Source organism: Salmo trutta, chromosome 29 (assembly GCF_901001165.1).
Source record: "Salmo trutta chromosome 29, fSalTru1.1, whole genome shotgun sequence".
Lineage (NCBI taxonomy): Eukaryota > Metazoa > Chordata > Actinopteri > Salmoniformes > Salmonidae > Salmo > Salmo trutta.
The window spans coordinates 35,844,810-35,858,647 of record NC_042985.1 but is presented as its reverse complement, the minus strand read 5'-3'; the positions used below and the strand labels follow the sequence as shown (position 1 = coordinate 35,858,647).

The following is a 13,838-nucleotide window of genomic DNA, read 5'->3' as shown; positions in this document are numbered from 1 at the left end:
ATTATTTTTACCAGCAAGACTTCTTTCAACAAAATTTTACTAATCTCAACAGTGGATACATCAATATCAAATTTGAATGCACATTATCTATACAATTTCATAATATCCATAGTTCAATCAAGTTTCTCCCAAATTCCCTTACAGTACCTAGTAGGAATGTATGTACCCAGAGTGCACTGGGCTACTCTGCATAAAATTATACTGGTCCATGAGTATACTGGTATACCAATATTGCCAACAAATTGTGGTGATTTACTGAATCTTATAAAAGTACCAAAATCACTGTGAAAGCAATGAATAAATAATCCATTGGGTAAATAAGAAAATAACAGAGGCCTGAGAAGAGATGAATATTGTTTGTCACACTTTCACTGTCCACCATTGGCTTTAAGTTTTTCAAGTGCTGTCTGTATCAGATCAGCAGTGTAGTTCTGATCACAGGAGCGAAGGGCCTTTATCAAAGTGTCTGTTTTGGCCTCAGCTTTCTGCATTTTTCGCCATTCCTTCAAAAGCTCCACCACTTGCTCCTCCAGGTCATTAGGGTGCTTCTGTGAGATATGGTCCAGTTTGGCCTCTGGCAGGCCAAGTTTACGGCCATATGCTCGCCACTTCCTTCCAAGGTTGTCAGTGATCACTTTGGTTGCAATGTCAAGTTTTGCTGGCAAAAGAGAAGATGCCATGGAATGTAAATAAGTCCCCTATAAAAGTCATATTTCCAACACACTGCACTATATACAGTAGGCTATACATTATCTGAGGCATACAGTTGCATTTCATATTTTATATTTTCCCTCAGAGGAAATATTCTATTTACACTGGCAAACATTTACTGTATGGGAGATCATGTCAGAAAGATAGTGACAATGTAGCCTAATATCTTTCATAACAATTGTGACAGGGTTCCCCAAATAACATGAAGTCATGTTTCCTGAAATATTCTTACATTCAACAAGACATAGGGCACTTCCCTCTGTAGAATGACAAAGCAACGCCTCCCATTTAACTGTTGAAACAGGCGTCACAGCCCAATAAAAAATGGCCTATGCTATGTCAACATTTTGCCATCAATATTCGGGAGTAGGGATAACCACTTCATTTACCTTGCTCCTCGTCGTTAGGAAGATCATTAGGTGACCCAGCATATTGACTTTCACAGTTGGTCATTTTGTCTGCAAGATCTAGGCGCCCAATGTCATTCAAAAGCGAAACTAGAAATACTGTGTTGTCAGGTCCAAGTTTATTTCGTTCCATTAAACCCGTGAAAAGTTGTAAACCATTGGTCATCTTCTCGAGACGACTTTTCCCGATTTCATTGATGCAAAGGAACTTCATTTTCTCCAATTGATCACCAACAAGTTCACCTGAAATCTTCAGCAAAAAGCTGTTAAATGCGCTCATCTTGGCAGTAGTAAACCAAGTAACTTCCTCACACACACACACGACAGCCAGTCTTCTTTGGGATTGGGTTGGCGGATCGCATTCAACTTTCAAGGTGTATACATCGCCACCTACTGTACTGGATTGGGAGGCCAGGCACGGCCAAACCACATTAAATTCTCTTCATTAGTCCTGTTCCTCTAAGAAAGTGAAATAGACCCCTAGACACCACTTCCCTCCTCTCGTCTCCCCCCACTACACCACCCGAACATGCCTTTCTAACCCTGTCACACAACCTCTCCCTGTCTACTTCATACAATTCACAAAATAACCAACACATGTTCCACCGTTTCCTCCGGTAAACACACACACCCGTTTCATGTCTCCCTATCATCCACAACGTGGCATTCAAACCTGTGTGCCCAAACTGTAGTCTACTCCACACAACTTCATCTCTCCTGCATCCCATACTCCCCACCTTTACTGACCAATGCATGCCATAAAATTGCCTCCCTCTATTACTAGCATCCCACTCCCTTTGACAAAGATCGAGCCCTTTTTCCCGGATCAAGGACTTGACTTCTCTGCGGCCATGCGGGACCTGAATATCTACCCCCTCTCTCCTCACAGCACTCTTAGCCACCACGTCGGCCTTCTCATTACCCCTCCACACCCACGTGGCTGGGAACACAACAAAAGATGACCATCACTCCCATCCTCTCCAATCCCATTAACAGCACCGTCATCTCCACAAAACAAGTCTCCCCAATTCAACTTGCCCTTCTTCACACTACTCAGCACTGCAGCCGAGTCAGAGCAGACCGCCACTCTGTGGTTTCACCTCCTCCACCCATCTCAAACCTACAATCGTGGCCATCACCTCTGCCATATACACAGACACAATCAGTTCACCGCTTACATACTCTAACATTAAAATCTGGGATATATACCCCAGCCCCCACCCTTCCACTCACTGGATCCTTTGAACCATCTGTATATATCCTTAAATACAAATAAAACGGATTCTCTCTATATCTCTCCACACACCTTCTCACATCCTCACCCCATTCTCTCCTGGCGTCAGTCACGTCCCCATAGGCCCTCTGCTTAGCCCCTCCTTGCCACACACACACACACACGACAGCTCTTGCCAATGTTTCGCTTTTGATTAACACTAGTGGCGCTTTTGTTCCATGTTCAGGGTGAAAACATTGTATTGCTAACATGAGACATCGATTATATAAACAACACATGACACGCATACATACATACAGTATACTGTACACTTCTCATAACTTGTATTCTTTTATTGGAATTCAAACATCCCCCAAAAATGTCATTTTAGGCTGACAGAGACCTCTAGTGTAAATATAAGCCCTGCTGTCAAAAAAAAAAATCTACCGAAATATGAAATAAATGTAGTACTATCCTAATCAAATATAGTTGTGAGGTTGCTGTACAATTCAGGTAAATATTTAAAAACACCAAGTTGTTCTCTACTGCTCCAGTTAAATCTATATCAAGAGGAATATCAAGGACTGAAATATCTAAGGATCAGTTGGGAATAAGATGCCACTCGAATCAAAAACAAGGTATTGTGGCTGCAATTCAGCGTCGGCCTATAACTCATACAATGAACATACCATATTAAAGGTCGATTAGTAGTTGAAAAAAACAAAAACAAAACAAGAACATGTCCTTGCATCAGAAATTAAAATATGCAGTGTCCTAACAAATACATTTTAGACTATGTTAATGGTCAGAGTTCTTTCTATAAGCAAAATGAAAGACATCTTATATAATCAGTATCATCCAGGCGTAATGTAATATTCCAAACATATTATATTGCAAGAGGTCGATGTGATACATTTCAATACCGTAGACACACAAAACAGAAGTTTAAGACGGTTAAATATTGTACATATCATTGAAAATATAAAATATATCATAATTGTTAATTGTGAATAATGTAATTCATTCCAACAGTCGGTGTGGGGGGGGGGGGGGGGGGGGGAGTCTTATGGCACAAAAAAGGGACTAAATCAAAGGTCTGTCACGTTCCTAAACACAGATTTACAGATCATATAAAAACAGTGGTCACAAACAAGCAAAACAGGGACATGGTACCACAAAGGATAGAAATAAAATGTTTCTCTTCTCGTTTGTTTTTGTGCTTCATTTGTAAATATGGCCTTGGTTTGATCATGCGGTTTTAAAAAGGCTTTTAATGATGTTTTTTAACTTGTGTTAAGATTTTTTTAAATTAAATTGAGTATACAAAACATTAGGAACACCTGCTCTTTCCACGACAGACTGACCAGGTGAAGCCGGGTGAAAGCTATGATCCCTTATTGATGTCACCTGTTAAATCCACTTAAATCAGTGTAGATGAATGGGAGTAGACAGGTTAAAGAATAATTTTTAATCCTCGAGACATGGATTGTTTGTGTGCCATTCAGAAGGTGAACGGGCAAAACAATAGATTTTAGTGCCTTTGAACGGGGTATGGTAGTAAGTGCCAGGCGCACTGGTTTGAGTGTGTCAAGAACTGCAAAGCTGCTGTTTTTTTTTTTTACACAACAGTTTCCTGTGTGAATCAAGAATGGTCCACCACCCAAAGGACATCCAGCCAACTTGACACAACTGTGGGAAGCATTGGAGTAAACATGGGCCAGCAACCCTGTGGAACGCTTTCAACACTTTGTAGAGTCCATACCCTGATTAATTAAGGCTGTTCTGAGGGCAAAAGAGGGTGCGACTCAATATTAGGACAGTGTTCCTAATGTTTTGTAGACTGTGTATATTGATAGGATTCAATATTGACTATGTATTGGATATGCATTAAAAAGTATAGTTTACTTACAAATGATATACAAAATGAGCTGACAAAATACCTTCTTCCTCTCCTTGAAATAGTTGTCTGTGCATGGGATCCATTCAAATTTTTGTTAATCAGAAAATAAACTCCTTCAAAATAATTAGTGCTTATGAAACAAATGTAGGCCACTGTCCCCATCTAAATGTTTGACAGAGCATTGCTAGAATTTTATTCACAACATGGCTATTCTAAAGTTTCTGTAACCAGGTTTCCATCTAACCTTTTTATGCTAGTAAAGTACATGTCAGGGTAAAAAAAAATGTCATGACAGGTCTGATGGAAACAGGAAAATGTTTAATAAACTTTGCAAATGTTGACAAAATACGATCGACAAGGTGGGTTCTTTTTGTGTAGGTAAAATTAATTATGCGAGAAATAATCGGTGGAATAACCATCATATCGAAGTAAACTTGGGAGTCACGCGATGACGTGTGTGGTCCTGCCACTACGAATCGTCGGGAAAGCAAGCAGTTTATTAGGCTACAGATTAAATAAATGATGATGAACTTCACATGGTGGTGAAAGTGCTAGGTGATGAGCTTGATGCTCCTTTCCAATAAATATCGAGGATCTTATTCTGGTGATATGATCATCGATGCTTGGCTGCTATTTGACCAAAAAAATAATCTCGCTCTTTTGTCCATAATATCATCACGTAGGCTATATGCGCACTCTAGCCAATAGCGCGCAGATACGTTGGCTAGAGCGCACTTGCCAATACCAGAGTGGGCACACTCGCTATATAACGTTAAAAAAAATTGTGAGAAAACCATCAGTAAATTTGAAAATGTGATGGAAACCTTTAACTTGTAGGCTATTTTTTTATTCAGTACGTGGGAATTTAATTGCAAAAGGTATTTTTATGTGTACTACGTCATCATGCACATACTTTTATCTGCAACATGTCAATTTGATGGAAACATCTCTGGTGGGAAAATGTGCATATTGTTTTTATGCAGATTTTAGAATATTTGCATGAAAATCTGTCCAATTGGATGGAATCCTAGCTCATGATAGTTATGAATTAGTATAATAACAAACAGGACATAAACATGACATAAGGGAAAATTGGCATGGTAAACAGGCAGAATTGCAAGCTCCTTTACCTGATCTTAGTGTCTTAAAAAGGCAAAAGTTACAAAATAAAAACATTAGCTAGCAAAATTGCATATTCAAAAAAGATCTACATGTTTTCCTGCATTGTACTATTTTTGTGCAAAAGAGAAAAAAAGCACTGAGCCTTCTGCCTGATACCTGGTTCACCAAAAAGATGGGCAATGACTTGCTACAAGTCAGAAGGGGTGCAGGTGCAGAAGCCAGCCAATAACTGCCTCCCTCTTTTCTTGAGTAGGCCGCTGTGTGTGTGTGTGTGTGTGTGGAGTGTGCAAGTCCAGACAGAGGGGCTGAAGGTTTTTAAAACAGACCAGATGAACGGACAGATGGAGCCGCCCCCTAGGGCACTAGCAGTTAGAAGGTGTATGCGAGGCAGGGCGAGAGCGGGGCTGAAAAGGACTTTGGTTGGTGTGGTTGTCTCGGAGGAGCTTCTTGCCCTCTTCCTCCTTCATGAAGAGCTCCACCATGAGGATCTTCTCCTTGTGGATCTGCAGACTGATGTCCTTGGGGATGTCTGGGATCAGCCAGTCAACAAAGTCACTCATCAGCATCACCACATTCTAGAAGAGAAAACAGATGGTAGAGATCGAGGCATTTCTTTCACAATTCCTTCAATACAACTCTAAAAACAGTCATTCAAAAGGATATGATAAAATGCTTTCAGCATAAAAAGATTGAACCCTCAATGACTGATAGGTTTGTTTTTGTGTAGGCATCTGACCTGAAAAACAATGACAAAGGCCAACCGGCAAGCCAGTATAGCCCAGAACTCCTTGGAGAGGTCATAGGGGGTGTTGGACCATAGTGTCTCTCTGTAGTCTTTGTATCTGGAGAGAGGATAAAATTGGCAAAATTATTTACTATAAATGACAACGCATCCAACGAGAATGATAGACTGCACACACATTCTCATGATGTAATACCTATTTGAAAACAAGGCACAGTAAACATGTCGGCCCCGCACGAATGATGCAACCCCCCCCCACTCCCACTCCCACTTGGGACAATTAGTGGCAACAATTCAAAAACGGGAGAGGCTATCCGGACACGCCTGGTGCCCAAATTGAGAGTCGAGTGGAGACGAACGGCTTCGGTTCAGTCAGTTGTCCTGATGAGCCCTTCCCAGCTAGCTAGTTAATTGCTAGCTAGCTGGGAACAACAGCAGCATGGCTCTTGTTAAAACTTGTAAAATAAAGTGATTATTTCGATGGGCGAGGGAGAAATAACTTGTAGTTTTGGTCACCATCTGGATGTCACCGTGACATGGCAACAAGCTATCGCAATGACAAATTGGACATTTTCTTTTTTTTTTACAACGGTGGGTTAGCGCCAAGACGGACGGATGTGCGGTGGCTTCAAAACAGCGCACTCTGTCAGTCATCTAGTGTAAGCAATGAACAAACATTTTAACGCAACATGCAACAACTTCAAAGATTTTACTAAGTTAGAGTTTATAAGGAAATCAGTCAATTGAAATAAATTCATTAGGCCCTAATCTATGGATTCCACAACTGGGAATACAAATATGCATCTGTTGGTCAAATATACCTTAAAAAAAAAAAGTAGGGGCATGGATCAGAAAACCAGTCAGTATCTGGTGTGCCTCATGCAGCGCGATACATCTCCTTCGCATAGAGTTGATCAGGCTGTTGATTGTGGCCTGTGGAATGTTGTCCCACTTCTCTTCAATGGCTGTGTGAAGTTGCTGGATATTGGCGGAAACTGGAATACACTGTCGTAAACGTCGGTCCAGAGCATCCCAAACATGCTCAATGGGTGACATGTCTGGGGAGTATTCAGGCCATGGAAGAACTGGGACATTTTCAGCTTCCAGGAATTGTGTACAGATCCTTCTGACATCGGGCTGTATATTATCATGCTGAAACATGAGGTGATGGCTGAATGGCATAACAATGGGCCTCAGGTATCTCTGTGCATTCAAATTGCCATCGATAAAAATGCAATTGTGTTCATTGTCCGTAGCTTATGCCTGTCCCTACCATAACCCCACTGCCACCATGGGGCACTCTGTTCACAACATTGACATCAGCAAACCGCTCCCCAACACAACACCATACACACTGTCTGCCATCTGCCCGGTACTTTTGAAACTGGGATTCATAATTTGCCCACTGAAGTAGGTTACGACGTCGAACTGCAGTCAAATCAAGACCCTGGCGAGGACTACAAGTATGCAAATGAACTTCCCTGAGACGGTTTCTGACAGTTTGTGCAGAAATTCTTCGGTTGTGTGAACCCACAGTTTCATCAGCTGTCCAGGTAGCTGGTCTCAGATTGTCCTGCAGATGAAGAAGCTGGATGTGGAGGTTCTGGGCTGGCGTGGCTACACTTGGTGTGCGGTTGTGAGGCCGGTTGGACGTACTGACAAATTCTCTAAAACAACGGCTTATGGTAGAGAAATGAATATTGAAATATCTGGCAACAGACATTTACATTTACATTTAAGTCATTTAGCAGACGCTCTTATCCAGAGCGACTTACAAATTGGTGCATTCACCTATAATATCCAGTAGAACAAACACTTTACAATAGTGCATCTAAATCCTTTAAAGGGGGGGGGGTTAGAAGGATTACTTTATCCTATCCCAGGTATTCCTTAAAGAGGTGGGGTTTCAGGTGTCTCCGGAAGGTGGTGATTGACTCCGCTGTCCTGGCATCGTGAGGGAGATTGTTCCACCATTGGGGTGCCAGAGCGGCGAACAGTTTTGACTGGGCTGAGCGGGAACTGTGCTTCCTCAGAGGTAGGGAGGCGAGCAGGCCAGAGGTGGATGAACGCAGTGCCCTTGTTTGGGTGTAGGGCCTGATCAGAGCCTGAAGGTACGGAGGTGCCGTTCCCCTCACAGCTCCGTAGGCAAGCACCATGGTCTTGTAGCGGATGCGAGCTTCAACTGGAAGCCAGTGGAGAGAGCGGAGGAGCGGGGTGACGTGAGAGAACTTGGGAAGGTTGAACACCAGACGGGCTGCGGCGTTCTGGATGAGTTGTAGGGGTTTGATGGCACAGGCAGGGAGCCCAGCCAACAGCGAGTTGCAGTAATCCAGACGGGAGATGACCAGTGCCTGGATTAGGACCTGCGCCGCTTCCTGTGTGAGGCAGGGTCGTACTCTGCGAATGTTGTAGAGCATGAACCTACAGGATCGGGTCACCGCCTTGATGTTAGTGGAGAACGACAGGGTGTTGTCCAGGATCACGCCAAGGTTCTTAGCACTCTGGGAGGAGGACACAAGGGAGTTGTCAACCGTGATGGCAAGATCATGGAACGGGCAGTCCTTCCCCGGGAGGAAGAGCAGCTCCGTCTTGCCGAGGTTCAGCTTGAGGTGGTGATCCGTCATCCACACTGATATATCTGCCAGACATGCAGAGATGCGATTCGCCACCTGGTTGTCAGAAGGGGGAAAGGAGAAGATTAATTGTGTGTCGTCTGCATAGCAATGATAGGAGAGACCGTGTGAGGATATGACAGAGCCAAGTGACTTGGTGTATAGCGAGAATAGGAGAGGGCCTAGAACAGAGCCCTGGGGGACACCAGTGGTGAGAGCACGTGGTGCGGAGACAGATTCTCGCCACGCCACCTGGTAGGAGCGACCTGTCAGGTAGGACGCAATCCAAGCGTGGGCCGCGCCGGAGATGCCCAGCTCGGAGAGGGTGGAGAGGAGGATCTGATGGTTCACAGTATCAAAGGCAGCAGATAGGTCTAGAAGGATGAGAGCAGAGGAGAGAGAGTTAGCTTTAGCAGTGCGGAGAGCCTCCGTGACACAGAGAAGAGCAGTCTCAGTTGAATGCCCAGTCTTGAAACCTGACTGATTAGGATCAAGAAGGTCGTTCTGAGAGAGATAGCAGGAGAGCTGGCCAAGGACGGCACGTTCAAGAGTTTTGGAGAGAAAAGAAAGAAGGGATACTGGTCTGTAGTTGTTGACATCGGAGGGATCGAGTGTAGGTTTTTTCAGAAGGGGTGCAACTCTCGCTCTCTTGAAGACGGAAGGGACGTAGCCAGCGGTCAAGGATGAGTTGATGAGCGAGGTGAGGTAGGGGAGAAGGTCTCCGGAAATGGTCTGGAGAAGAGAGGAGGGGATAGGGTCAAGTGGGCAGGTTGTTGGGCGGCCGGCCGTCACAAGACGCGAGATTTCATCTGGAGAGAGAGGGGAGAAAGAGGTCAAAGCACAGGGTAGGGCAGTGTGAGCAGGACCAGCGGTGTCGCTTGACTTAGCAAACGAGGATCGGATGTCGTCAACCTTCTTTTCAAAATGGTTGACGAAGTCATCCGCAGTGAGGGAGGAGGGGGGGGGAGGGGGAGGAGGATTCAGGAGGGAGGAGAAGGTAGCAAAAAGCTTCCTAGGGTTAGAGGCAGATGCTTGGAATTTAGAGTGGTAGAAAGTGGCTTTAGCAGCAGAGACAGAAGAGGAAAATGTAGAGAGGAGGGAGTGAAAGGATGCGAGGTCCGCAGGGAGGCGAGTTTTCCTCCATTTCCGCTCGGCTGCCCGGAGCCCTGTTCTGTGAGCTCGCAGTGAGTCGTCGAGCCACGGAGCAGGAGGGGAGGACCGAGCCGGCCTGGAGGATAGGGGACAGAGAAAATCAAAGGATGCAGAGAGGGAGGAGAGGAGGGTTGAGGAGGCAAAATCAGGAGATAGGTTGGAGAAGGTTTGAGCAGAGGGAAGAGATGATAGGATGGAAGAGGAGAGAGTAGCAGGAGAGAGAGAGCGAAGGTTGGGACGGCGCAATACCATCCGAGTAGGGGCAGAGTGAGAAGTTTTTGATGAGAGCGAGAGGGAAAAGGATACAAGGTAGTGGTCGGAGACTTGGAGAGGAGTTGCAATGAGATTAGTGGAAGAACAGCATCTAGTAAAGATGAGGTCAAGCGTATTGCCTGCCTTGTGAGTAGGGGGGGAAGGTGAGAGGGTGAGGTCAAAAGAGGAGAGGAGTGGAAAGAAGGAGGCAGAGAGGAATGAGTCGAAGGTAGACGTGGGGAGGTTAAAGTCACCCAGAACTGTGAGAGGTGAGCCATCCTCAGGGAAGGAACTTATCAAGGCGTCAAGCTCATTGATGAACTCTCCAAGGGAACCTGGAGGGCGATAAATGATGAGGATGTTAAGCTTGAAAGGGCTGGTAACTGTGACAGCATGGAATTCAAATGAGGAGATAGACAGATGGGTCAGGGGAGAAAGAGAGAATGTCCACTTGGGAGAGATGAGGATTCCAGTGCCACCACCCCGCTGGCTCGATGCTCTAGGGGTATGCGAGAACACGTGGCCAGACGAGGAGAGAGCAGTAGGAGTAGCAGTGTTATCTGTGGTGATCCATGTTTCCGTCAGCGCCAGGAAGTCTAGGGACTGGAGGGTAGCATAGGCTGAGATGAACTCAGCCTTGTTGGCCGCCGACCGGCAGTTCCAGAGGCTGCCGGAGACCTGGAACTCCACGTGGGTCGTGCGCGCTGGGACCACCAGGTTAGAGTGGCAGCGGCCACGCGGTGTGAAGCGTTTGTATGGCCTGTGCAGAGTGGAGAGAACCGGGATCGACAGACACAGCTCTCGTGGACATTCCTGCAGTCAGCATGCCAGTTGCAGACTTTCTTAAAACTTGAGACATCTGTGGCATTGTGTTGTGTGACAAAACTGCACATTTAGAGTGGCCTTTTATTGTCCCCAGCAGAAGGTGCACTTGTGTAATGACCATGGTGTTTAATCAGCTTCTTGATATGCCAGACTTGTCAGGTGGATGGATTATCTTGGCAAAGGAGAAATGCTCACTAACAGGGATGTAAACACATTTTTGCAACATTTGAGCGAAATAAGCTTTTTGTACTTATGGAAAATTTCTGGGATCTTTTATTTCAGCTCATAAAACATGGGACCAACAGTTTACATGTTGCATTTATATTTTTGTTCAGTGTATATAAATCATTTGGCAGCGTTTCCTTCGCTCCCGCTTGCAGAGCACTGCTGGGGGAAGTAGCTCGATAGTGTAGCCAATATCATCACGCTGGTGTGACAACTAAAACACATTTATTGGAGTGATTTTCACCCAAAATGTACAACTACGGCATTAACATCTATGTTTTGGGAAGAAAAAAAACAAACAATTACTCTGATAAAAACAGAATGATTCTGAACACTCTCCAAAGTCCCAGCTAAGGCAGACAAGTTTTAAAATTCTCACTGAATCGTCTAGCCACAAGCATAAACTAGCTAGTTGGAGAAGGCTCATTGGGGTGACTGATGGATTGGGTTCAGTCAGTTCCGTTTGTCCCCACTCAACTCTCCCTGCATGACATAAGTCAACAATATTGGGAACCAGGCATGTCCATATATCCTCTCCCAATTCAACCTAGACTATACTGAAAGTAACAAAACATGTGCCCGTTATAGTGCCATTGTGTGGTCGATATGAATGTGATTGCATATGTTGAGTCTTGAGAATGGTTGCAAAGGGACGATATATTACTGGAAACTTGTGAAGTTTACAAGTAAAACAACCAGAATTTTGGTTTCTTTCAAGGATTTTATGTAATCTAATCACAAGACAGATTATTACAGGTGTCTGTAATTATCTTTGGCCCACTGTGTGGCCTTATCACATGTAAAATATATGAAATAATATAAAATGACAAAGCTGTAAAACATCCTAAACCATCAACTTTGTGAATACCATTGGTGTTTAATATGAGGGTTTCAGCATGATCCCTTTTATTATACACTTGTATTTATTTTACTATGTCAATATGTACACTATATATAAAAACGTATGTGGACACCGCTTCAAATTAGTGGATTCGGCTATTTCAGCCACACCCATTGTTGACAGGTGTATAAAATCGAGCACAAAGCCATCCAATCTCCATAGACAAATATTGGCAGTAGAATAGCCTTACTGAAGAGCTCAGTGACTTTCAAAGTGGCACCGTCATAAGATGCCACCTTTCCAACAAATCAGTTCGTCAAATTTATGCCCTGCTAGAGCTGACACGGTCAACTGTAAGTGGTGTTATTGTGAAGTGGAAACGTCTAGGAGCAACAACGGCTCAGCTGCAAAGTGGTAGGCCTCACAAGCTCACAGAACGGGAGCGCCGAGTGCTGAAGCGCATAACGTGTAAAAATCGCTTGTCCTCAGTTGAAACACTCACTACCGAGGTCCAAACTGCCGCTGGAAGCAATGTCAGCACAATAACTGTTCGTCAGAGCTTCATTAAATGGGTTTCCATGGCCGACAAGCCTAAGGTCACCATGTGCAATGCCAAGCATCAGTCGGAGTGGTGTAAAGCTCACCGTCATTGAACTCTGGAGCAGTGGAAACGCATTCTCTGGAGTGATGAATCATGCTTCACCATCTGGCAGTCTGACAAACGAATCTGGGTTTGGCGGATACCAGGAGAACACTACCTGCCAGAATGCATAGTGCCAACTGTATAATGGTCTCAGGCTGTTTTCCATCGTTCGGGATAGGTCCCTTAGTTCTAGTGAAGGGAAATCTTAACACTTAAGCATACAATGACATTCTAGACGATTCTGTGCTTCCAACTTTGTGGCAACAGTTTGGAGAATCCCCTTTCCTGTTTCAGCATGACAATGCTCTCCGTTTACACAGCGAGGTCCATACAGAAATGGTTTGTCGAGATCGGTATGGAAGAAATTGACTGACCTGCACAGAGCCCTGACCTCAATGCCATCGAACACCTTTGGGATGATTTGCAATGCCAACTGCGAGCCAGGCCTAATCGCCCAACACCAGTGCCCGACCTCCCTAATGCTCTTGTGGCTGAATGGAAGCAAGTGCCCGCAGCAATGTTCCAACATCTACTGAAAAACCTTCCTAGAAGAGTGTAGGCTGTTATAGCAGCAAAGGGGGGACCAACTCCATATTAATGCCCATAATCTTGGAATGAGATGTTTGACATTTTGGTCTTGTAGTGTATTTGTTGTCAATGTTTTGTCGTCAAACTGGCGGAAGTTGTGAAAAAGTCATTAGTTAGAAGAGTTGCAGAGTTTATTGAAAATAATGCCATTGTTGATTAGATGCTTTTTTCATTAATTATGCTATTTTTGTCTTGAACCATATGATCTATCGAATATAAACTCATGGACACAGATATAACAAAAATAAAAGTTATTTAAGTATAAATGACAAAAGTTACCATAGATTATGTTAATTGACCAAATTATTGAAGACTCCGGATACTTTGGTAAATTACCATTAGCTTTGGTCAATAGCGGCCATGTTGTTTTAATTACTAGTCTGGAAAATATTGCATTGAGACCTTTCGTGCAAGTTTCGTGCAAATCGATAATTTCGGTACCAGAGTAGCGTTTTTAGTGTTTTTCACAACATTCAAAATGGCGGAAGAATCCATCATGGTGGACCTTATGGGTCGCTGAGGCAAACTTGTTCCTTGTGAGGAGAGGTACCTATGTTGCGAATTTCATGACATTATGTCAGAGTGAGGAGCGTGACCTTTCAAAG

The 13,838-nt window shown here is 44.1% G+C and overlaps 2 protein-coding genes across 7 annotated transcripts in view; both read right to left on the bottom strand.

Annotated features, from left to right (window-relative positions):
- Positions 1-20: 20 nt before the first annotated feature.
- On the bottom strand, positions 21-1,455 carry fadd (Fas (tnfrsf6)-associated via death domain). The gene is made up of 2 exons (XM_029721954.1): positions 1,101-1,455; positions 21-658 (listed from the first exon to the last, which is right to left on the bottom strand). Exons 1-2 carry the CDS (start codon positions 1,396-1,398, stop codon positions 369-371), a joined length of 588 nt encoding a protein of 195 aa, XP_029577814.1. The 5' UTR covers positions 1,399-1,455; the 3' UTR covers positions 21-368.
- Positions 1,456-4,529: 3,074 nt separating this feature from the next.
- Positions 4,530-13,838, bottom strand: part of LOC115167498 (anoctamin-1) — a 54,500-nt gene continuing 45,191 nt past the window's right edge. For all 6 annotated transcript variants that reach the window (XM_029721950.1, XM_029721951.1, XM_029721952.1 and 3 more), the window contains 2 exons: positions 6,090-6,195; positions 4,530-5,928 (listed from right to left, as the gene is read on the bottom strand). In XM_029721950.1, the coding sequence (XP_029577810.1) occupies positions 5,716-5,928; positions 6,090-6,195 (319 nt within the window). In that variant the 3' untranslated portion in view covers positions 4,530-5,715. The remainder of the gene's footprint in view (positions 5,929-6,089; positions 6,196-13,838) is intronic.

What these genes read in the sequence shown, in the direction of transcription:
- fadd (XM_029721954.1), bottom strand. Translation starts at nt 1,398, where the DNA reads ATGAGCGCATTTAACAGCTTTTTGCTGAAGATTTCAGGTGAACTTGTT. An exon ending in TCCTAACGACGAGGAGCAAG is followed by an intron (nt 659 to 1,100) that starts GTAAATGAAGTG and finishes CTCTTTTGCCAG; the next exon opens with CAAAACTTGACATTGCAACC.